Source organism: Notechis scutatus, chromosome 1 (assembly GCF_049901735.1).
Source record: "Notechis scutatus isolate UNSWTSFEM ecotype Mainland chromosome 1, rNotScu1.2, whole genome shotgun sequence".
NCBI classification, from domain to species: Eukaryota; Metazoa; Chordata; class Lepidosauria; order Squamata; family Elapidae; genus Notechis; species Notechis scutatus.
The window spans coordinates 246,893,049-246,917,233 of NC_142009.1; the positions used below are offsets into that span (position 1 = coordinate 246,893,049).

The 24,185-nt window shown below is 39.5% G+C and overlaps 1 protein-coding gene across 3 annotated transcripts in view; it reads right to left on the reverse strand.

Moving 5' to 3' along the window:
- The window catches only part of GALNT18 (polypeptide N-acetylgalactosaminyltransferase 18), a 342,012-nt gene that overhangs the window by 142,680 nt on the left and 175,147 nt on the right, over positions 1-24,185 (reverse strand). For all 3 annotated transcript variants that reach the window (XM_026664840.2, XM_087950986.1, XM_087950985.1), the window contains exon 2: positions 16,394-16,586. In XM_026664840.2, coding sequence (XP_026520625.2) covers positions 16,394-16,586 — 193 coding nt within the window. The remainder of the gene's footprint in view (positions 1-16,393; positions 16,587-24,185) is intronic.

Below are 24,185 nucleotides of genomic sequence, written 5' to 3' on the forward strand. Positions count from 1 at the left end.
TATTCACTCTACACTATGACTACACTCCCTCTTGTAACAGATAACAGATAACAGATAATTAGAGTTGGAAGGGACCTTGTAGATCATCTAGTCCAACCCTCCGCCCAAGCGGGAGACCCTACACCAGTGATGGCTAACCTTTTCAGCTTGGTGTGTCGAAAATCGGGAAAAAGTGTAGCCTTCCTCGGGTTGTGTGTCACTTCAAGAAATATCAATAATTTGGTTTATGATGGACTGGGCTGGGGTGATCACACAGGGCTGTGAAACTCGTCTCCCTGGTCTCAGGGCTGCAGGTGCAGGATGTGGGGATCGGAAGGCCACCTTACAGGGCTGTGAACCTCATGGATCTCCTTTCCTCCTGTAGCGTTCCTGAGGTAATGAAACTGACAAACCTCAGTTTATGGCAGTTAAAACTGGTTCTCTGCTGCAAAGATCTTGCGGCAGCGGTGACACCACGCCTCCACGCAACAAGCAGGGAGCAGGGATTGGAGCAGAGCACAGGCAGCCTCTAAATGTGCAGGTTTTCCCCACACCAACAGGCGTGTCAGTCAAAGTGCCTCGGCGTGTCACAAGTGACACGCATGTCATAGGTTAGCCATCACTGCCCTACACCATTTCTGACAAATGGCAGTCCAATCTCTTCTTGAAAGACTCAACTGATGGTGCTCCCACAACTTCTGAGGGCAAGGTGTTCCATTGGTTGATTGTTTCCACTGTCAGAAAGTTTCTCCTTATTTCCAGGTTAAATCTCTCCTTGTTCAGTTTCCATCCATTATTCCTTGTCTGGCCTACAGACGCTTTAGAAATTAGCTTGACCCTTTCCTCCCTGGGTGGCAGCCCCTCAAATATTGGAAGACTGCTACCATGTCTCCCCTGGTCCTTCTCTTTACTAGACTAGCCAAGTCCAGTTCCTGCAACCGTTTGTTGTATGTTTTAGCTTCCAGTCCCCTAATCATCCTGGTTGCTCTTTTCTGTACTTTTTCTAGAGTCTCAACATCTTTTTTATAATGTGGTGAACAAAACTTGATGCAGTACTCTAGGTGTGGTCTTACTAAGGCTTTATAGAGTGGTATTAGTGCTTCCCTTGATCTTGATTGTATCCCACTGTTAATACAATTTAGGATTGCATAAGCTTTTTTGGCAGCTGCTGCACACTGCTGGCTCATATTTAGCTGGTTGTCCACTAAGACTCCAAGATCCCTCTCACAGTTACTGCTACTGAGCCTGGTTTCACCCAGTCTATATGTGTACTTTTGGTTTTTCTTGCCTAAGTGTAGGACTTTAATTTTCTCTATATTGAATTTCATTTTATTAGATATGGCCCAGTGTTCTAGTCTGTCAAGATCCATCTGGATCTTGAACTTATCTTCTTGGGTGTTAGCTATTCCTGCCAGTTTAGTATCATCTGCAAATTTGGTAAGTTCCCCTTCTATTCCCTCATCTAAGTCGTTAATGAAGATATTGAAGAATACTGGGCCTATGACGGAACCTTGTGGCACCCCAATGCTTACTTCCCTCCATGTAGACTTAGACCCATTAAGGACTACTCGTTGAGTACGGTTTGCCGGCCAGTTGAGAATCCATCTAGTGGTGGTGCTATCTATTCCACCTTTTTCTAGCTTACTAAGAAGTAGTACTAAGAAGTCTACTTTGTCGAATGCCTTGCTGAAATCTAAATACATTATGTCCACAGTATTTTGCTGGTCTACTCATTTAGTCACTGTGTTGAAGAATGAAATGAGATTGGTTTGGCATGATCTGTTTTTAACAAACCCATGCTGACTGCTAGTTATTACTTTACTTGTTTCTAGATGTTGGCAGATCTGTTTTTTTATTATCTTTTCCAGTATCTTCCCGGGTATTGATGTTAGGCTGATTGGTCTATAGTTTCCTGGGTCTGTTTTTTTTCCTTTTTTGAAGATGGGAACCACATCAGCTCTTTTCCAGTCCTCTGGTAGTTCCCCGGTGCTCCAGGATTTTTGAAAGATATGGTGCAGTGGTTCTGAGATGACCTCTGCCAGCTCCTTTAAAACTCTGGGATGTAATCCATCAGGCCCTGGTGATTTGTTTTCATCAAGATCAGACAGGTGTTCTCTTACTATTTTTTTTTTTTTTACTTATTTTAACTTTTATTTCTGGTCTGTCTTTTACAGTTATGTTTTTGGTGGGTTGAACTATCATTTCTTTTTGTGTGAAGACAGATGCAAAGAATGAGTTAAGCAGTTCTGCTTTCTCTCTGTTGCCTGTTATTTCCTTGCCATCTTCTCTCTTTAGTGGACCAACTGTTTCCTTGATTTTTTTTCTTGTTATTTATATGTTGGAAGAAACTTTTTTCATTATCTTTGACTTTTGTTGCAAGTCTTTGTTCGTTCTGAGCCTTTGCTATCCTGACTTCGTCTTTGCAGATTCTGGCTATCTGCTGATATTCTTCCTTAGTTGTATGTCCTTCTTTCCATTTTTTGTACTTGTCCTTTTTTTCTTTCAATTTGCCAGACAGATCTTTGTGCACTAACTCTATAATAAAATTTGCAGACGACACCACATTGGTGGGACTCCTATCAGAAGATGACGAAACAGCCTATAGGTCAGAGGTTGTCAGACTGGTTTTGTGGTGCAAGAGTCATAATCTCGACCTGAACATCAAAAATACCAAATAATTGATTATAGACTTCAGACGATGCAAAGCAGAGTCTCTCCCACTATATATCAATGGAGATTGTGTGGAAAGAGTTCATAGTTTTAAATTTCTAAGAACTCATATTTCTGACAACTTTGCTTGGCCGGTCCACACTATGGCCACTGCAAAGAAGGCCCAACAGCGCCTGCACTTTCTGAGGTTGCTGAAAAAGAGTGGTCAGGGTGAGAAGTTGCTGGTTACTTTTTACCATTCTACCATCGAGAACATTCTGGCATACTGTGTAACAGTGTGGTGTGCTGGATGCTCTGCAGTGGATAAGAAGATGCTCCAGAGAGTTACAAACACAGCACAAAAAATCATCAGTTGCTCTCTTTCTTCTTTGGAAGAGATTGTGAAGACCAGACTCCTCTCTAGAGCACAAAAAATCTCCACAGACCGATCTCATCCTGGTCATTCATATTTCAAATTGTTACTATCAGGGAGATGTTATAGGTGTCTAAAATGAGGACTAATAGACTGAGAAACAGTTTCCTTTCCAAGGCAATAATAGTCTTGAATCAAACAGTACATTTGTGATTTAGTTCTATGTATAAAGTGGCATTTTTAAACTAACTTAATATATGTTATAATAAGGTTTTAGATTACGTTTATTATTATTATTATTATTATTATTATTATTATTTTAATTTTTTTACTTTTTAAATACTGTGTAGTATGTGTGTGATGTGATTGGGGCACTGTGCTGGAGTAGCTTTCAAATTTCATTGTATTTTGAATACAATGACAATAAAGGTATTCTATTCTATTCTATTCTATTCTATTCTATTCTATTCTATTCTATTCTATTGCCGAGCTGACATCTAATTTCATAATGAATAGAGAGGTTGTTTTACTCACATCATGACATTTATCAAACCTCTCAAGTTTTATCAAACATATTTGTCTCACACAGCTTCCACAATTTGTTGGCCATTACCAAAGAAAAAGGAAAAAAAAACCCAAGTTCCTGTTAAGATTAATATTACCTCACCACTTTGGATGTTGACTTTCTTATATGGTATAATGATACAAATAACTTGTATGACTCAAAGTGGATTTTAAAATTACATCTGTAACCCCTATCTCATGCACCATATAAGTCCCTTATGATTTGGGCAGCAGGCATAGGAAATGAGAACTGATTCTCAGAGGTGTCATATTATCCTTAGGTGGAAAGAGCTATTAGTGTGGTTGCTTTCCAAGCTCAATTAGGAAGTTTTCCCTGGTATACAAAGGTTTCCTTGGTGTAGTTGTAAGATTTCTGTAGATCCACCTTCTCCCTTAAAGCCTGCTGTATATATTTAGATATTCTGTGGAATACTTTGTAAAGGTCTCAGGTTGTATATATTTAAAATGCCAGACAATTCTGCTTTTTCAAGAATGGAAAAATGTAGGGATTTACATTTTGAACAAACAGCTGCCAGAACTGAAGCCCTTTCCTCTAAAGTCTATCATTTAGACCTAGGGTTTTTAGAGATCTATGCTGCTGTTTCATGATTGCTTACATGTGGTTTTTAAGGTTTGCATATTTGTATAATAAGTTACCTAGAGCCACATTGTGTGATTAGTATGTGGGATCTTGACAGCCACAGAAATTCATCATTGTTTGACTGCGCATTTGGGATCTCGCACAGGAATATTAAAGAAAAAATTACTTGAGGGTCCTTATAACATGCTTTCACTCACTTGAAGTATTTTTTGTCTAATGGGTACCATGTATGTGTTTCATAACTACTTGAAACTCATTGAATGTATTTTGTTTTTTGATTTTGGTATCCTCAAATCAGTCTTGACCCCTGCTGACTACTTGGACAAATCCTTGCAGTTTTCTTGGCAATTTTGGAAGTAGCCTGCTTCTTAGGGCTAAAAGAAAGTGACTGGCCCAAGATGGTTTGTGCCTAATGGGGGACTAGAACTCATAATCTCATTTGATGCCTTAACCATTACACCAAAGTGGCTTCTATTGGGAAGTATGTTATTTTGTTTATCTTTTTTTTTTCAGTTTCTTTACCGAGAGGATTCTTATCAAATTACATGGAGACTTAGTTGGAATGTCTTTTATTTATTTATTTATTTTTGTCAATTGCTTTCAAGATAATAGGTATAAGTAAAAAACATACCGTATATGCCGGCGTATAAGGCGACCCGGCGTATAAGACGACCCCCCAACATTTCCACTCAAAATATAGTTTGTTATATACTGCCCCTCTTCCGCACGCCTTCCACTTTTGCACTTTTTTTTTTTTTTGAGGCACTTTTGTGCACCGTGGAATGATCCGTGAAGCCGAAAGGAGCAGCCAGCCTTCTCCCAGCTCCCAAGGAAACGAGGCTCGCACCGCCCGAGCTCCGCTGAGGTATCCGGCTGGGGCTGTCAGGAGTTACGCTGGCGCAGCTCGCTGCGGCTCCAGTCCCGCGTTGCCTTGGGAAGGAAAGGCAAAAAGGAAGAGCCGCGGCGGCGCTTTGCAAGGCAGCAGCGGCTCCTGGTTTTGCCTTTCCCTTCCCGAGGCAATGCGGGACTGGAGCTGCGCGGAGCCGCGCCAGTGGTAACAACTCCTGACAGCCCCAGCCGGATACCTCAGCGGAGCTCGGGCGGTGCGAGCCTCGTTTCCTTGGGAGCTGGGAGAAGGCTAGCTGCTCCTTTCGGCTTCACGGGATTCATTTCCAAGGTGCGCAAAGTGCCTCAGCCATGGGCAGCCGCAGTGCTTCCCAATTACTATTGCCGGCGATAGATGACCCAGGATAAGACGACCCCCCCAATTGGAGGCATCTTTTTCAGGGCAAAAAAGTCGTCTTATACGCCGGCAAATACGGTAGTTATGAATACATGGGTACATATAAGAAAAATAAAAAAAATAAAAGAAACAATAGGACAGGGATGGTAGGCACGTTGGTTCGCTTATGCACACCCCCTACAGACCTCTTAGGAAAGGGGTAAGGTCAATAGTAGACAGTCTAAGGTTAAAGTTATTGGGGTTTGAGGAAGAAACCACAGAGTCAGGTAGAGTATTCCAGACATTGACCAATCTGTTGGTGAAGTTGTATTTCCTGCAATCAAGTTTGGTGCGATTAACCTTGAGTTTGTATCTATTGTGTGCTCTTGTGTTGTTATGGTTGAAGCTGAAGTTTTCATTGACAGGTAAGTCATTGCAATGTATGATTTTATATACTATACTTAGATCAGACCAAAGGCGGCATAGTTCTAGGTTTTTTAGGTCTAGAATTTCAAGTCTGGTGGCATAAGGTATTCTGCAATGAGTAGAGGAGTGGAGAACTCTTCTTGTGAAATATTTTTGGACTTTCTCAACTGTATTAATATCAGATACGTAATGTGGGTTCAAGACTGATGAGCTGCATTCGAGTATTGGTCTAGCAAATGTTTTGTATGCTCCAATTATTAGTGTAATATTACCAGAGAAAAAGCTACGTAAGATTAGGTTAACAACTCTTAATGCCTTTTTGGCTATGTAGTTACAGTGGGCTCTAGCACTTAGATCATTAGAGATGAGTACTCCAAGATCCTTGACAGAGTTTGGATCATCAACAAGATCTTGACTATTCAGCTTGTATTTTATTTTCTGATTTTTTTTTGCCAATATGTAAGACAGAGCATTTATTTGTTGAGATTTGAAGTTGCCATTTGTTTGACCATTCTGATACATAGTCAAGGTCTTTTTGAAGGGTAGCAGAATTATCTGTGGTGTTGAATAGCTTTACATCATCAGAGAAGAGAATGCAGTTGCTCTTAATATGATCACAGAGATCATTTATGTAGAGTATGAAGAGTTGGTCCAAGAACACTGCCTTGGGGGACACCACTGTTGACAGGTACAGAATTTGATAGGACACTCCCAATTTTGACAATTTGTTGTCTGTTTGACAGGAATGCTTCTATCCAGTTATGCAGGTGTCCAGAGATACCATAAGATTTTAATTTTAGGAGTAGTTTGTTGTGTACCACTGAATCAAAGGCTTTACAGAAGTCTATGTAGATTGCATCTATTGCTTTGCCCTGATTCAGTTGTGTAGTACATATGTTTTTGCAGTGTAAGAGTTGCAGATTACATGATAGTTTTTTCCTGAAACCAAATTGTTTATTAGAGAGTAGATTGCTTGTTTCTAAGTGGATGATGATGGATTGGTTAATAATTGATTCCATGACTTTACAGGTGACACAGCATAGAGATTGGTCTGTAATTTTCAACTAGGCTGGGGTCTCCCTTTTTGAAGATGGGGATGACCGTGGTTTGTGACCATAGTTTTGGCAAGGAGCTGGTCCTGAAAGATTTTTCAAAGATTACGCTTAGAGGTTCGGCTATGGCAGTGGATAGCTTTTTTAAGAAGTAGGCACATATTCCGTCCGGTCCAATAGATAGAGATGGTTTTAGGTTGCGTAGTGCTTTTTCAACACTGTCTTCTGTAAAATCGATATGTAGTTGTCTGTGGTTCGGATAGGAAATACTGGGCATGATCCATTGCTGTTTACAAATACTGAGCCAAAGAATGTGTTAAAGAGGTTAGCCTTAATAGTGTCGTCGTTGCAGTCTTTACCATTAGGTCCTATCAAGGGAGGGATGCACCTTGAGTCTTTTAGTTTGTTGTTTACAAAATTGTACAAAGCGCGGGTGGAATTGGTGCATAGAAGGTTTTCTTCTTGTTTAATGTGATAATTGGTGCATTCAGTCTTTATCTGGTGGCATAAATTTTTGTATTGGCTTTTGAAGTTGGCAACGTGACCAGATTTGTTTTTCTGCCAAAGTGATCTCTTTTTGGATTGAAGCTTCCTTATTGTTATGGGTAATCTGTTTTTTCTGGTTTGGGGAGTTGTTATTGGTACATACAGTTTGATGACTCTTTTGACTTCAAGTAAAAATATGTTGTAATGGTCTTCTACAGTATTGCATCCAGTGAATAGAAATTGCCAATCAAGGGATGAGAGATCGTTGTTTATAAGATCATAGTTGCCTTTTTTGAAGTTATAATTGGGGATTCCGTTGTTGTGATGATTTTTGTGTGGATGTATGTTGAGACAAAAGTCAATCATGTTGTAATCACTGTTGGAAAAGGGTTCTTTAATTTTGTATTTTGTAAATTGAATTCAAACTATTGCAGAAGATGAGATCGAGGCAGTTGTTAAGTCTAGTGTTGTTAGTTACTAGTTGTTCTAGTCCCAGATTTGTTACTGCATTGTAGAAGGTTGCATGTGTGGGTTCAGTTGTACATTCATTAAGGGTACAGTTAATATAAGGTAGATTGAAGTCGCCAAGAAAGATAAAAGCGTGTGGGCAGGATGCTGCCCATGTTAGTAGTGTATTTAGTTTCTTTGCATGTTCAATGTCATAATCAGGGGTTCTGTAACATAGTAAGAACCGAAATGTGATATTTAAGGACAGTTCACAGATGATAGTCTCAGCAATATCAAGCTCCTGGGTAACTTGGATGTTTTTTAGAGGTAGGGACTTTTTATAGAAGATAGCAAGACCACCTCCTCTATGGATTTCACGATTTGATCGGTAACATGACAGTCTATTACTGTGGTAATGGATTCAGGGAGAGATGCATTGAGCCATGTTTCACAGACAAATATAATGTCGAATTTAGCCATATTTAGTAAGAGGAGAAGTTCAGGTATTTTATTTACAAGGCTTCTTGCATTCAGTAGCTTGCATTTAAGGCCAGTTGTGGTTGGAATAGAGGTAGTTAGGGGTGTGCGTACCAAGTTTTGAGTGATATTGGATTGGATGGGGTGGGGTTGGATACGGAGTTGTGGGTTGTGTGACTTTCTTTTGATGCAATCAGCACGGTAGTCAATGTATAGATCCTTTTCTCCATTGTCTAGACCAGGGGTGGGCAAACGTTTTGGCTTGGGGGCCGCATTGACTTTTAAAATTTGACAGACGGGCCGGGTCAGCACAAGATACGATACATATAAAAAACTGCATTTGTTAACAGTTCCCCTTTTCAAAGCTAGGGGAGGAAAGAGTTTTGTTTTTTAAGTAGGAGAGACGCCTGCCGTACTCAGGGTAGGAAAAATAACTATTTTTTCTCCGAGACATCCTCCAAAACTCAAGTTTGGCGTCATAGTTAAATTTGCACAACATAGATAGATAGATAGATAGATAGATAGATAGATAGATAGATAGATAGACAGATTCTTCCCCTACGAATAAACGACTGTGTGTGTGTGTGTGTGTGTGTGTGTATATGTATGTATGAATGAATGTACCCCCTCAGCTTACACAAGTTGGCCACTTATAAGATAAAAAATAAATAAATGCCCACCCCCCAAAACATAACTCCTACGGTGCCCACGGATAAACTGTGAACCACCTATTAGTAGCAGGGCTGACCTCCTCTTGAACCAACGTCTAATTGGGGGAGCAGACCGCCTTCAATCTCTTGCGAAACTGCTGGCTAACCCTGCAAACCGCTTGCCGAGGTGTGTGGGGAGGCTTTCGCCTGCCTTTCCCCCGCCCGCCCAGCGCCCATCCCGCCGCTGCTTTTGCCATTAAACTGCGAGTCCTCCCAGGCGCTTGGGAAGCCTGCTCGGCAGGAAACATCTGCGCGCCTCCCAGGACCTGCCCGCTCCGCTCAGCCTCCCCTCCCGGCTTACCTTGAAGGCCACGGGAGGGTCTTGTTGCATCTCCAGTGGGAAGGCAGCACCGAGCACAAGAAGTTGGGGCTGTTGGTCCTCACCAGTTCTCCCGGATGATCGGCCAGGACGTCCACCACCGAGCGCGCCGGTACAGCTGCACGAGGTCCCAGGACCAGCGCGCTGAGGGCGCAGCTGTTCTCTCCCATCTTACCACAGGGGAAGGCTGTGGAGGGAGGTGTGAAGTGCCTGCTGGTGCTCGGGTCTACGGGAATACGCATCACAACAGCGGGCGTTAGGGGAGGAAGGAGGAGGCGGCGGAGCTGCTGCTGCTGGCCGAGAGGCGAGGGAAAGGCGTGCCCAGGGTGCAGCAAGCCAGATGCCCAAGAGCGCACGGGCCACTCCGAAGCTGGGCACAGGAGAAAACCACCCCAGGCCCCCCCGCACAGGTCGGGCCCTCGCCGCCACTGCCAGTCCCGGCCGCTCCGGCCGCCAGTTGCTCCTTGGGGCACAGCTCTTCCCGTGGCCCTGTTGCGCTTCTCATGGTCCTCGCTGCCGGCGGTGCTCGGGGCTCAGGCGCCTCGGCGGAGCCTGGGACCGAGAGATCTGAACCGGCCGCTGTAGCTCCAATGCGCCTCCTCCCGCCGCTCGGCTTCGCCATCCCGTGGCACTGGGTTCCGGAGCGCAGCCCCAAGGTCTGCCAGCCGCGGTGGGGAGCCCGAAGGCACTCAGCAGGCAGTTGGCCGAACCCCAGAGTGCTCCTTTGGTGCCGCCTCCCATGCCTTCTTCCAAATCAAACGCGGCTCAGGCGAAATCAAGCTGGGCTCCGTCGGTGGCGACCACGAGAGCAGCGCTCAGGGCTCCTTCTCCCGCAGTCACAACGGAGGGGCGGGAAGGCGAACCGGCAGCATCCCGCGCTCCTCCTGGCTCGGTGGCTTCTCTCCCGCGAAGGGACTGCAGCGAGACCTCAACAGGTTTCTGCTCTTTTCGCTCCGCCGGGCTCCTGCCCCCGTTTCCTGCTCCGCCTGACAAGCCCGCCAGGCGCCCTGCTCGCTCTCCGCTGCCCGCCCTCCACCTCAACCGCCTCCTCTCGACGCGTCTGAAAGCAGCCAAAAAGTGGCCGCGGTTACATACGGACCAATCTTCGGCGAGCCGGATAAAAAAGACCAATGGCCGGATGTGGCCCGCGGGCCGTAGTTTGCCCACCCCTGGTCTAGACGGTTTTTGAGTTCTGTGCGGAGTTCACGGGAGCGGATTCTTTGCAGTATGGATAAGTCTGGTCTTGAGCAAAGTTTTTTGTGGTTGGGATTGGTTTTTGCAATGGCATTTATTGTGTGAATGAATATGCGTTTGCTGGACTCATTTTTGCACACAACTCTACAAAATCTTGGGGCCACAGAGTCGTCATTGTATTTGAACTTAGGGCCATCTTTGGTTATTTCAATGATATCTTCAGGAGAGATGTTTGTTGTGTTTGAGTTGCTTATGATATCGCAAACTTTGGTGATGTCATCTGATTCATTGGTATCTTCAAGACCAAATAAGATCGCATTTGGACGTTTCTGTTCACATTCCATGATGTCTTTGATGAGTAAGGGGATATTATTTGTGGAATTATTTGATGGGATAGTAATTGTTTGTGGCTGTGGTTCGGTGGTTATTTTTGGTTGTAGTTGTGATTGTAGTTGAGATAATGGTTGTGGTTGTTGTGGGGTTTGATTTTGAGCTGATAGGTACTCACTTATCTGTGCTGTACTTTTTTTTCAAGAGAGATTAGGCTTGCTTGTATAGTTGTTTCAAAACGTGTTGCTAAGCGTTCTTCTATTGACTGAATGAGTGATTCTATGCTTTCAACTCTGTCAGGTAGGGTACTCAGTTTGTTTAGCTTAGGAGAACATGACGGGCATAAATAAAAGAATATATCTGAATTTTTAACCATATCAGCTAGGCTTTTGTTTGCGTTTAAGCAGGCAGGGTGGGCTTGATTGTCACATTTGATGTAAATTTCAGTTTCATTGATGGTTGCAAGACATCTGAAACATGTGCAGGAGTCTGGGAGGTCATTGGTAGAGATATTTTTATTTTGGTTTGGTTTGGAGTTTTTGGCTGGCATGGTCAATGGCAATAGTACACTAAACAATTATAACAGCTAGTTAATGTGATAGGTAGACAGTTACTTAATGAATGTTGGTAATTAATAAATGTTAATTGATATGTTAGAGAACAAATCAAAAGTAAGGTTACTTATTACTAAAAATCAATCAATCAATCAATTATTCAAATCACTCTAATCAAATAATTTTGCTAGGCAACAAAGTCCAATTAATTACATTAATCACTAAACACACTGGTCAATTAAATTCACTAAATCACTGATTTTACTAATCAGATATTCAGTAATCACACTATATGCACTCAATACTCAATCACACTAATCAATAAAACAATAAATCAATTAATCATTTGATAAAAATTATTTATTTTAAAGAAATTGATTTGGAGATATCATTATCTAATCTTTGATATAGGTCTTGAGGTAGAAAGTTATAAGTTTTGAGATAATGAAAGTAATGAAGTAGTATTGAGAGTCAGCAAGTAAAGGGTTATTGCTTTGCTAGTTGTTGTTGATATCTGAGAATAGGTTTATAACCTCTAATAACCTGGCAAGAGGCCTCTTTTCCTGGGCTGGAGAAACAGCAGTTTCTTTGTGTCAAACAAGTTTTAAAACATGGACAGAGGAAACGTTTTCAAGTCCTACTCAAGCTGTTTTCCTCTTTCCTCTTGAAAACAGATTGAGTTTTTGAGATAGTAAAGATGCAAAGATGCTGAAGGGGGGGAATCTCTGGCCCCTTCTCTTTGAATTTAAAAAAAGTTTGTGGCTCAGAGAGAGAAAATAATTCAGGGAGAGGATTTGGGCAATCTGATTACTTATAACCTTGCTTTGATTTATTGCTGTTGTTATCTGATCCACTGGGGACACTGTAGATTTTGAACACGCTGAAATAAGAGCAATACACGCAGCTGACTCTGATCAAGAAAACACTGAAAAACTCCTTAAAGACTTGGTCTCTCTAACCTTGTTTCTCCCTGCCAGCTATCCAATGTGGCTCCGGGGAAATTGTGTGGGGGATATTAATGGAGACATGTTGTCTGGCATGGAAGATACTTCGATCAGCTGTGTGGGGGATTTAAATGAAGGTACGTTGCTTGCGCGCCGCTGGCTCCAAGTGATCCAGTTCAAGATCTCCACTGGTGTGGTTAATAGGGCTCGATGGAAAGAGCTTCTCTGGGGAAGGAGAGGAGGGCTCCGGATCAGTTAGCAGGAGCTCCGCCGGCATGATTAGGGCTCCAGGGCTTCAGAATCCAGCATTTTTTGGGCTCCGTTTACTCATGGTTACTGGCACAGGCGGTAGCTTCATACTCAGAGACACAAACCCCCCAATCAGGGAGGCCAGATGCCATCGCCACAGCAACTTCCCAGGACCAATCTTAAATGATCATTTATTACAGTTTCTTTCATACCAATTTTCCTTCTTTTCTTCATGAGAACTATAGCCAACACGTTTACTACTTAGTATTTATTTAAAATACCCATTTCCAGTACAATGTCCCCATTTCCCCCCATAATATTGTGTTGTTTCTTCTTCCCGTCTAATTTTTTTACAGTGAGAACTATAAAACCCTAAACTAATATCATAATTTGATAATGGAAGTACAGATGTCTTGTTAACACTAGGCTTTTTCTAAATTAATTTACATTTTTAAGAGAAGATAGATTGTTCAGAAACATGCTGTTAAACAGATACAGACTGGAATGAATATCTAATAGGTATAGTATGTTTCAAATACCTTTTCTTGTAATCTATTCTCAAGCAGACCAATACTTTTACTTTACTTGAGATATGAACAGCAGCTCACCAGACATATCCCTTGAACAAAAGGCAGTTTCTTTCAATGATTTTACCTGTATAACAGAAGCAATTCTACGGCATGCATTGGGTACACAGATTCTTCTCATGATCAATTCCATAGTGTGATAACCACTGAAACAAAGTTGTCATTGTCTTCTATTTCCTCTTAGGATTTGTCCTACTTGATTACACATCTGGTCATTTCCAGTCTGCATGCCATTTCACACAGCCTGCAGCGTCTCTACATTTGAGCTTCACAAAGCATGCATCATCTTTTAATCAGTCAAGTTAGCACAGTTTTAGTTGTTTCTTTGGCCAGCAATTTTCTACATTTAATAGAAGAAACCTTTTTGCTGTGGAATTGTTGCTGCTAGGCATGATTATTGCATTTTTCTCAATTATGAAGGCAAAACTAAAAGTTTTCTGTATATTTCATTTGGCACATGGCTTAGTCTGGTTATGTGACCAGTGATCCTACTCATGTGGTTTTCATCACTAACATTCCACTCCATGCATTGCTTTGGATCAGATGACTTTTCAACAGACCTGAAATTTCAGATGCAGACAGTTGTTGTTATTTTGACTAGGACCATTCCATCCAGGCACTAATACTGACCCATATTTGGGCATCCAGCAGTGATTAGAAGTCATGAATGGGTACTGGATCATCTTATTTGACTTCAGTTTAAACTGAACCGAATGTCTTGACAAGGTATTCAAGGTATTTAGTCTTCATTATATTGAGCTTCATTATAACATCATTAAGACACATCTTCCATTCCTATATTAGTTGCTCAAGACTGATTATACTAGCATCCATACGTGTTATCATTGATTGTTTCTGGTCACAGGGTCCATACAGAGAATGAAGAGCAATGAGTAGATTCTACCTATATTCTTCCTGCCCACCAGGAATTCACTTTCTCACCATTGCCCTTCATGGGCACAGAAACTTTCAATTACAACACCCATTAAGTTATATTTTTCATCTTATAAAGTATCAGTTTTCTACATGTGTATATGAAACATATATATTAATAAGAGATTTAGCACAGTTAAAGAGTATGAACTTATTAGCAATTAAAACACTGTATCAACTAAATCTGAGATATCAAGGGGAAATATCATTTTAGTTGACTTGACAGGCCACCTAACTATTACAAAGTAAACTAATATAAAAAAATATGTTGATATTTTTTAATCAAAAATTAAACTTTTTTAATCACTGCCTTTTGAGATAAGATGGGCTACTACTAAAAAAGGTTTTTTAATAGTGCAATACACTTCCCTATTCTATTGCATTTTAGAATTTTTAGAATTCCCTCAGAAAAAAAAAAAACCCAGAACCACAGCACTAACTTTTAATAGAAAAAATATAGACATGAATTCAACATTATACTTAATTATGGTTTAACACAAAGATAGAGAGCTAGTTATGGGTGAGAAGACTGCACATTGTTAAGAACTCCAAGGATTGTAGGACAAAGCAGGATTATGTCCCTGAAGAGAACAGGGTCAGCATATTCAAGCTTTTTTGTGGAGAGAGTTGAACATACTTACCGTACTTTACTTATTTCATTAAAAAAAATCAGAAAAATCAAACCATCTAAAAATAGCTATTTGCTACAAACTTTGGTGGTAGGATGCGTTGGAATGCAACTTTCCATGCACTGCCTCCTGTACCAAGACATTTGCTGACCACTATGACAATAGATATGGAGGTATCTGAAAGACTGTGCTCTTCCTTCGTTATTTAAAAGAGATACAGTACATGAAAGATCCATCCTATATAACATGCCTCCTAGACTGAGCTACCATCATTTGTTTCTTTTCAGTCTTCGTTATTTTATTATCTCTGACCTGTAAGGATCAAGTCCTGACTAAGTCTCTCTCCATAAAGGAAGAGAGCCACATGACAAACTCTTTACCATAGATAGCTTTAAGAAGGCAATGGCAAACCAATTACCACAGATGTGTCCACACAGTTATTAGAAGTTAAGTTTTATTCACAAGAGCCCTTACATGAATATTCTAAGGAAGCTTTGGGCTGATATATTCCTATTTTCCTAAAAAGTGTCCAATTTTATTTTTGGTTTTGATTAATTATAATGTATTGTTCTATTTGCCTAGTCACACTGTGCTTGAAGTTAAGAGATAGAAAATTGTACTTTTTTATGAATCTTCCATTGCTCTCAGCAGCTTTCAGTACCTTGTCCATAGTTATCTTTTTGGAGAGGCTGTCTAAATTAGGTGCGGATGGAAGAACTTTGCAATGTTTCAATTTAGACAGCTTTCTCCCAAAAGATGAGATTTTTGCTCAGCCCTGTGGCATTTATCCTGTGGAGTTCCACACAAGATTCTATTTTATTCCAAAATGATAACTTCACAAAATAGCTGAGTGAAACTATCCAGAGATTTAATGTCATCAGTATGCTGATAACGTATCACTCTATCTCTTCTTTTTATCAAATACAAAGGGAGGGTGGAGGAAGAGGAGGAGGAGAAGGAAGAGGAAGAAGGGGAATAATGATTTAATGCTTGTCTGAGAGTCAAAACTTGAAGATCTGCTCAAACAGGAAAGAACTGCTGTCATTATATTATTTATTATTTCTTGTCTTTAAAAAAGGATTGCACATATTCTAAAAGATCAAATTCATAGCTTAGAGATTATAAAATGTCTTCTATCAGCTTGTTAAAGTACTACGTATCATTCTATCTAACACAAAGAAAACTTGCTTCACTAATTGGTAATTTTTAATCAGAATCACTATACAGCTGTCACTAAAACAAAAATACTTTATATTTATATTTATCATTGTTTTAGACTTTAAAAAAATAAACCATTTTCAAAAGCCCTGGAAACATCCTTCTTCAGCTTTGAAAGGTGATGTGAAATATTTTAAAAAGAAGAAAAAGCAAAGAAGAAGAAGAAGAAGAAGAAGAAGAAGAAGAAGCTCTGCTAGCACTTATTATTGCATTTACTATAGAAAATAAGCATAGCTAGCTAGTAATAATGCTAATTTCATTATACCAATTTTCATGCATTTAGTTTTCTGAAAGCCATAGTTTCCAAATGCAAATACATTTTGACTAGGTCATACCTGCAATTTTCATAAATTTCAAGCCATTAAAATAGAATATTATCCAGTAGTCCATTTTTACCTTCTTCTTTAGATAAACAATCTAAAAAAGTAACTTCCAAAAGTTGCTCCTTACCCAGTAGGTCTAAAGTCAGGCAAGGGTCTGTCTAGTGGCAAGCGATCACTCAGGTAAGCATTGTACCCATAATACTGGAACTGTTTAAGAGCAGTTCGTTGGTTCTCCGGGCTCAGATCCTGGCCCCAGTGAGCAAAGAGGGATGAATCAATGAATGCATCTGCAGGATTTTCTTCTGGTTTCAATGGTGCTTCTGTAAAACAAGAAACAAAAAACAAACCCCATTGGTGTTAAAGAAGGAATCAATTTTAGTCAGAACTTAAAATGGTTACTTAGTGAAACTTTTATGGTTTACTAGGGATGTGTTGTACTTTATTATGAGCCACAGTGGCCTAATGGTTACAAGGCATTATTGCAGGCTAACTCTGCCCACTTCTAGGAGTTTGATCCTGACTGGCTCTAGGTTGACTCAGCCTTCCATCCTTCTGAGATCGGTAAAACGAGGATCCAGATTGTTGGGTACAATATTCTGACATTGTAAACCATTCAGAGAGTGCTGTAAAACAGTATGAAGCAATATATAAGTCTAAGTGCTATTACTATCGCTATTTATTATTTATTTACTGAATTAAATTGCAGCATCTTCCACCATACCTCTCTACACTTTCTTAAATAAGTTGTATTTTTTTTTTCTGGTCTTACATTTCAGCTGAACTATACCAAGAAATATTTATGTCTGAAGTTAATGGGGTTCCAAAAAAGGGGGAGAACTCAGAGTAAATTGGAGCAAGCAAGGAAGTATTTTATTTCAAACTCATTACTGTGTGAGCCAGAAAAATATGGAGCTTCTTTAAGGTGACTGGTGAAATGTACTTGTATCTTATCAGCAGTTCCTTAACATAAAGGTATATTTTCAGGGAATCAAGCAACTGCCAGGGAAAGGTTCAATTTCTTTAAAAAGTGTGAAACATGTGCAGCAAAAGCATGTCCATGTATCTCAAAGCACTGTCTCTGCTTTTGATCTGAATAGTGCATATAGTATATGGCTATGAAGCTTTCTGAGATAGCCAATATCACTTACAAATTGCCATTCTAGCTAGGCAAACTACGCCAAATTCAACTGCAAGCTTATAGCCATTTTATTTTATTAATACATTTATTTGAATATTCTGGTTTATTCGTGTCAGATTTTATCAGGTTAGTTATTGCAGTGATTTTTCACCATACTACTTTTTCTATTCTGCATTCCTTAAAATCCCTGGATTGATTTTGGTTTCTTCTGTTTTCCTGTATCACTGTAATTTTAGGGTACCAATATTATAGGTGTTATATAATTGATCAATCTATCAATACATTAGGGATCAGTAATCATTATATGAACACTCTGGCTGTGATTTATAATGCTGTAGCAGTCTTTGATTTAAGATTGTCTAGCAATCTAAAGATAATTATTCAGATACTTTTTAATTTTAACCAAGGAATGTAGCTAATTAATATTCATTATGGGATAAAAATTTAATTTTCCAGAAATCCCATAGATTTATTTAAGAAAGGTTCATGAAATGCAATAATGTAACCACTTTTCTGTTTTAGAAAGCTACATTGATGTCCATTTTTAAAATGGAGGTCATTTTGATGAAAGGTGTTTAAAAGCAATCAAAATAACTGGAAAAAATAAGTGAGGCAAGAAAAGATAAAAGGCTCACTGCTAGATGGCATGACCAATCAATTCAGAATAAAGAAATATCCACAGTGTTATACAGTCACAAGTTCAATTATTAGAGTATTTGAGAAGCAAAAGCAGGTACAATTTCAATTCCCTTTGAAGCCTTCTCTAATAAGGACAATACAGAGGGGTTTTGCTTCCACACTACATTTCCCACTGTTGAATAAAGTCACCCAAGTAACTAATTTTATAAAATATCACCATTATTTCAAAAAGTAAATTATATAAGCAGATATTACCACCTACTAAACTCATCTCCCCCCGTGCATTTCACTGTTAAAAAAAGAGGGGGAAAAAAGTATGCTTCAATTCCCTGTGGATGAGCTATCAGAAAGGGTTGATATACTAAAAAAAAAAAAAAAAAAAAAAGTGGGGGAAAAGTGCAGAGGGAGGTTGAAATGCAAAATCTGTGTCAGGTCATGGATAATCACCGAGCTGTTATTCAGATGCAAGGCTTTATTATGACTTCTCATGTCACAAGTTGAGTCATTCCTCATAATTTATTTCAGGAACTGTAAGATCTTTTGACATACCGGATCAACATACTGCAAGCGTATATGTGGACGTTGTTGGTGATGTAATCAATCTCATGTTAATTAGGACAAAAACCCTTCAGTACAAATCTAAATCTGTCTACATTGCTAAGCTGATTTTTATAAAGTTATTAAAGGTGACATCACATAATGATTTTTAGTATGTGCAGCAAGCAAACAACCTACTCCAGGAAGTCTGATCGTGTTGATTATTATCATTTGGCATATTGACTGAAGAGTTGTTGGGACTTAAAAAAAAAACCACTCAAGAGATGACAGAGAAGAGACCCAAAATAAAATGGATAGAGAACTTGTTTACCGTCCGAATAGGTCATTTTAACATTCACAATGAAAAGTGATTTAATTATATCCACGGAAGACAGAAATTGAGAACTTCAATATTTAATTTCTGCCAGGATTAAATACAAGTGGATTCATCAAGCTTGTAAAGAAATAAATAACATTTTCATTTTTTACTGAGCTTCTCATGTTAAAATTGATTCTGATGATGTAAATAAAAGCAAATGTCCTTTATTTTGTACAGATAATTATCAGTTGATTACGGAAAAGATCAAGTCATGTGTAAAAAAACATATGAGCACACATACATTCAATTTAAGATTTTTTCTTCCAGCCATTCTGAGTCAGCAGATTGAGTCAGATATTCTTTCTTAGCTTTGAGGTTCAAGTACTTGCTTAATGTTTATGCGATGGTTTTGTCTGATCTGAAGCCCACTAGTTCTTGCCACATAGTTTCAATCCCTTGCAAATCTATGAATAACATCCATGTAATTTTCTGACAACAATATAGGACTGAGTACCCATTGCATTCTTCAAGGAAGTATTTGGGTCTAATTTCATTATGGTCTCCAGTTCATTATTCTGTTTCACCTTTCTGAGATCAGCCATTGGCTATGTGTTACTACCTGTTGTAAGTTGATGAAGAAAGTATAAACATTGAAAAAAACACCCAAAACATTAATTAAAGGGTCGGCTTCTTTAGTGAGAGGTACCCTTGAATCAATTTTGACTCCTGGCTACTATTTGGACAAATCTCCAATAGATACCATCTCAATGGAACAGCATTACCCCATCTTCATAAATTCCAACTAGAAACTAAATTAATGTAAGAATACAAAATAAATATATAATGCAATAAATGCAATAATCCATCCAGAACTAAAGACAGTTTTACCTCAGAATCTGATAGCTTATGAATAGTCAGCTTAGCGAAGTAGACCAGAAAAGAAGTATACCCAGATGAACTAATCCTACTTTATTATAATATTACATTAACAGAATCCTGCAACACTGAAAGTATCCCCCCCCCACCTCTTTTTTTTTTTTCCTGGAAAACTAGGGAGAGTCCAGAAAACCCTCATAAACACTTTTCATGCTTTTTCCTCACCTCCAGCCTTTTATTAGGCTGTTGTCTAAAATGCAAACCTTCTTCCTGCCTCCCACATACCACTACATGAAGCTAATTTGTCTTGCTGGGATTAAGGGTCAGCCTGCTCCTCTTTCTCCAAGCACCTGGACAGCATTTTAACACCATCATTTTATCGACCTTGGTTGAGATCTAAAACACTGGCAACACTTGATCTCATCTTCCTCATCTATTTGAGGAAGGGTTATAGTTATCACAATGACCATGGGTGGCAGGAAAATAGGGCTCTTACGTAGCTAGACAACTGTGTTTTCTTCTCCATCCCGCTCTCAACACTATTTTTTATTAAGACAATAATTTTCTTTATTGTTCTCTTGCTGCTTGTTGGTTTAATCCAGAAGTACACACCATAGTCCCCCCCCCCCACTAAATCTTTTAGTATGTTAACAGGGTTTATAGCTTCTCCTTATATAAAGGGATTGTTATACAGCATGAAAACATGCAGCAAGGCAGTTGTGCAGGTCAAGAGGTTGTTGAGAAAATAAAATATTTGCAGTCCAGAAGTTTAACCCACTATTAAAATGGCCATCTAGTGGTGGGATGGGACTCCTGTAGAGCTCTGCCAGCATAATTATGAGCTTGACAGGCTCCCTCTGTGCTGTTTTTCTAGCTGGCAGGTGCTGGAAAACAACAGGATAAGGTTGCCTCAATAGCAGCTCGAGGATAAGATGAGGCCAATGCTGCAGAGACAAGGTATAAAACCGGAGCTGTCAATCTGATCCAGGGACACAATAAATAATGTATGACAAAAGATGCGTATAGTTCCATTCAGGAATTTCTCAAGATTTTTCAGACTTAGCAGAAATGTATTTATTTAAATACCATGTTTCTCCAACAATAGCCCCCCCCCCCCCATTGGAAGGCCCAGCATGTTTTCTAGGCATAAGGTGAAATTAAACCCATCCCCCCAAATTTAGGCCTATTTAAACCATGTGTTCCCCACCATTTCTCACATCGCTTGAACTATATGAGATGGAGAGAATGGGGGGAAGGGCAGGGATGGAAACTTGCCTTTAGGAGCCCCCCGAGGTAGCCTCAGCTAGAGCACCCTGTGGGCAGACTCACCTCTATTGGCCGATAGAAGTGCCCCGCGGACAGAATCGCCTTGCCATGAGGCCACTTCTATTGGCTGATAGAAGCTCCCTGAGGGCAGAGTCACGTGGTGAGGTGATTGCACGTGGGGGGAGGAAATTAAGTCACCCCTGAAAAAGACGACCTAGCCATTTTTGGGGGGCTCAAAAAAAAAATAAGGCCCGGCCTTATTTTGTGAGAAACACGGTAGTTCTTTGGACTTTCCAGGTAATAGGATAATGCTCACGAACCGCATTTCTGTACCTAGACATCAAACACATCGAGATTCAAATTAGAGCAGCGACTCTAATCACAGCGAGCATTTAATTTTTCAAGATGTTCAGTCATCAGGTTATCTCATTTCTTTGTACATCTTGTCCAAGGGACAAAGAATAACATTCCCAACAGAGCAATACTAGTGTTTGGAAATTGCCACCTTCATCTCTTCTGCTCTATTTTAGAAATGGCATCTCTCTTCTATTTCTCATTCTAGCGAACATTTGTGGGGATATGATGGGTTTTTAATTGCTACGCTACCTGCTGCTTGCACATTGTTTTTCTTTTCATTGTTGTGTTGTGGTTTGCTCTTTGGAATGGCCATGCTGTGTTAAGGGGCCTTCAATTTTATTTATTGTGGATTCGTGGTCTAATGCTATGGTGTAAGCCACTTGAAGAATCTTTATAAATCTTCCATGGGGTATATATTCTAAAGAAATAGCCTAATTTTCCCAGCTGCAGAGATGGAAAACATTACACAAAATACAGGACAATGGCTTCAGCTCCTGCAAACATCCTAAATTCACACATCTCAAATACAGCTAAGAAAAAAAGATGACCAGGGAAACTTTCTATAATACATGTAATCCTCAACTTATAATCATATGTTTAGTGACTGTTTGAAGTTGCAGCAATGAAAAAAGTGGCGTATGATCATTTTTCACATTTACAGCTGTCACAGCATCCCTGTGGTCCTGTGATCAAAATTCAGCTGCTTGGCAACTGATTCATATTTATGATGGTTACAGTGTCCTTGGGTCATGTGATCAGCTTTTGCAACCTTCTGACAAATAAAGTCAATGGGGAAGCTAGAATCAATTAAGAGCCATGTTATTCACATAACAATTTCAATGATTCACTTAACAACTATGGCAAAAGAAAAGTCATAAAATGAGTCAAAATGTGCTTAACATTTCTCTTGCTTAGCAAGAATAGAAATTTTGGGCTTAGTCATGGTTGTTGGTTGAAGACTACCTACATACAGAGATGTCTGAAGGGAGAGGAGTTAAAAAAAATCAAGATGGCAGCCACAATGGCCTTTGTCCTCAAGTGCTTGACAAAGCACTTCTTTCAATTTCTTTGCACAGCTTTGGTAGAGAAGCTAGAGCCAATAACAAGGAGCAACTTCAGCAATTCGCGTTTTGGGTAATGGACTATTTTATCAATGGTGACAGCAGCCATTTGCATATCAGGAAAGTCCTCCAAAGAAGGCATTTTGTGATGGCACATGGTATGTTGTCAAAACTCCAACATGCTCACTGCCTCCCAAATTATCCTTACACATATATTTATGCATTTCTCCCAAGAAAACACAAAATTCAAGAGGTCACCAAATAATAGCAAGATCTTTCCTGGTACAGACAAAATAGCCAGATTAAGTAATTCTATACAGTGTCTGAAGTATAAAAATATTTCATATTATTTGTGGAATCTTTAGATTCTCTCTGCTTCCCCCCTAGCAATTCATCCATAGGTCCAAACAACAGATTCACATTATAAATTAATATGAAGAAAATGAATTAAAAATAAACATGAAGAAAACATTTTCTGCAATCATGGTTCACAAATGTTGACTTAGTCTGCTTTTTAATCATTTTATTTCATCTTAAATGGATCTTAAATATGGGCATTTCTACAGGACTTCCTTCGTCCTTCCACTCACTCTTCCAACAAGAGACAAAAATGTTGGCTTTCAGTTGTCCTAAATTGGTAGCACTGCTTAATTTGTGGTGGAATTCTGCTATGAAGATCAGCTCCATTTCACTTCTGGATGAAATCTGGGGGCAGGATGTTGACCAGGCTGGCCTGTTGACAGGCAGATCAAAATGATGATGACTATGATGGTGATAATTAATTTATTTAGGAAAGTACACAGAAAAATGCCTGCTGTTTTGACAATGAAAGCATGCATTGTAAATGCAATGTAGCACATAAAAAACCAGCGGGCCTTGATGGCAGTTCCAAGCAAGATAAGCAATTCCATAGCTAGCAGCTTGTTTTTCACAGCTTCTTTGATTTTAATATAGAGCAGAGATATTCAGCCAAGGTTATCTCACTTTAGCTTAGTGCAGATATTGTTCATACAAACTATATCTCTACTGAAGTCTCTGTACCATCTAGCTTGTTAAATAAAAATAAAGTATAGAATCTTTTATATCGCATTAGCCAGGTATGCAATTCTAGAGTAGTGGTTTAACTTTTATTGGCAAATTCTCCTCCTTCCAAGCTTCCTTTTTTCTTGATTTATGTGAGAATTAGACATCTATAAGAATCACTCTTTTCTACTGCTTTTAATGCATTAGAATTGTCTATATTTTTTCCTCTTATAATACATAGAGCACATTGTAGGTTGACATTAAAAACTTTACTATATTCAGGGGAAGGCAGCCAAGACACCTAGTTTGGAGGTATTTTTAATCAGTTGCACTCTTCAGTTCATAGCAAGCACTAAGCAGAGAGACATCTAACTAGATGTCCTCCGAACTCCCTACAATTCTCTGCTTCTAAACTGGGACTTTATGTTTATAGAAGAAATCAAGTCAACAATTCACATACCTCCCCTCTTGCTTCAGGAAAAGATCACAGTAAACACAGGACAGTCACACATTCCAATTTGCACATTCCAATTCGCAGTGTACAAATAGTACACTGAAGCCAAAACCCTTCATCAAATCCTTTCAAAGAAATAGTTTTCAACAACAAAAAACTATGTACTATTGCAAAGTTTAAATGGCTCATCAATATCCAGGTTGATTCAGGTCAAATTGTACTGATGCTACAGATCACTAACAAAGCATT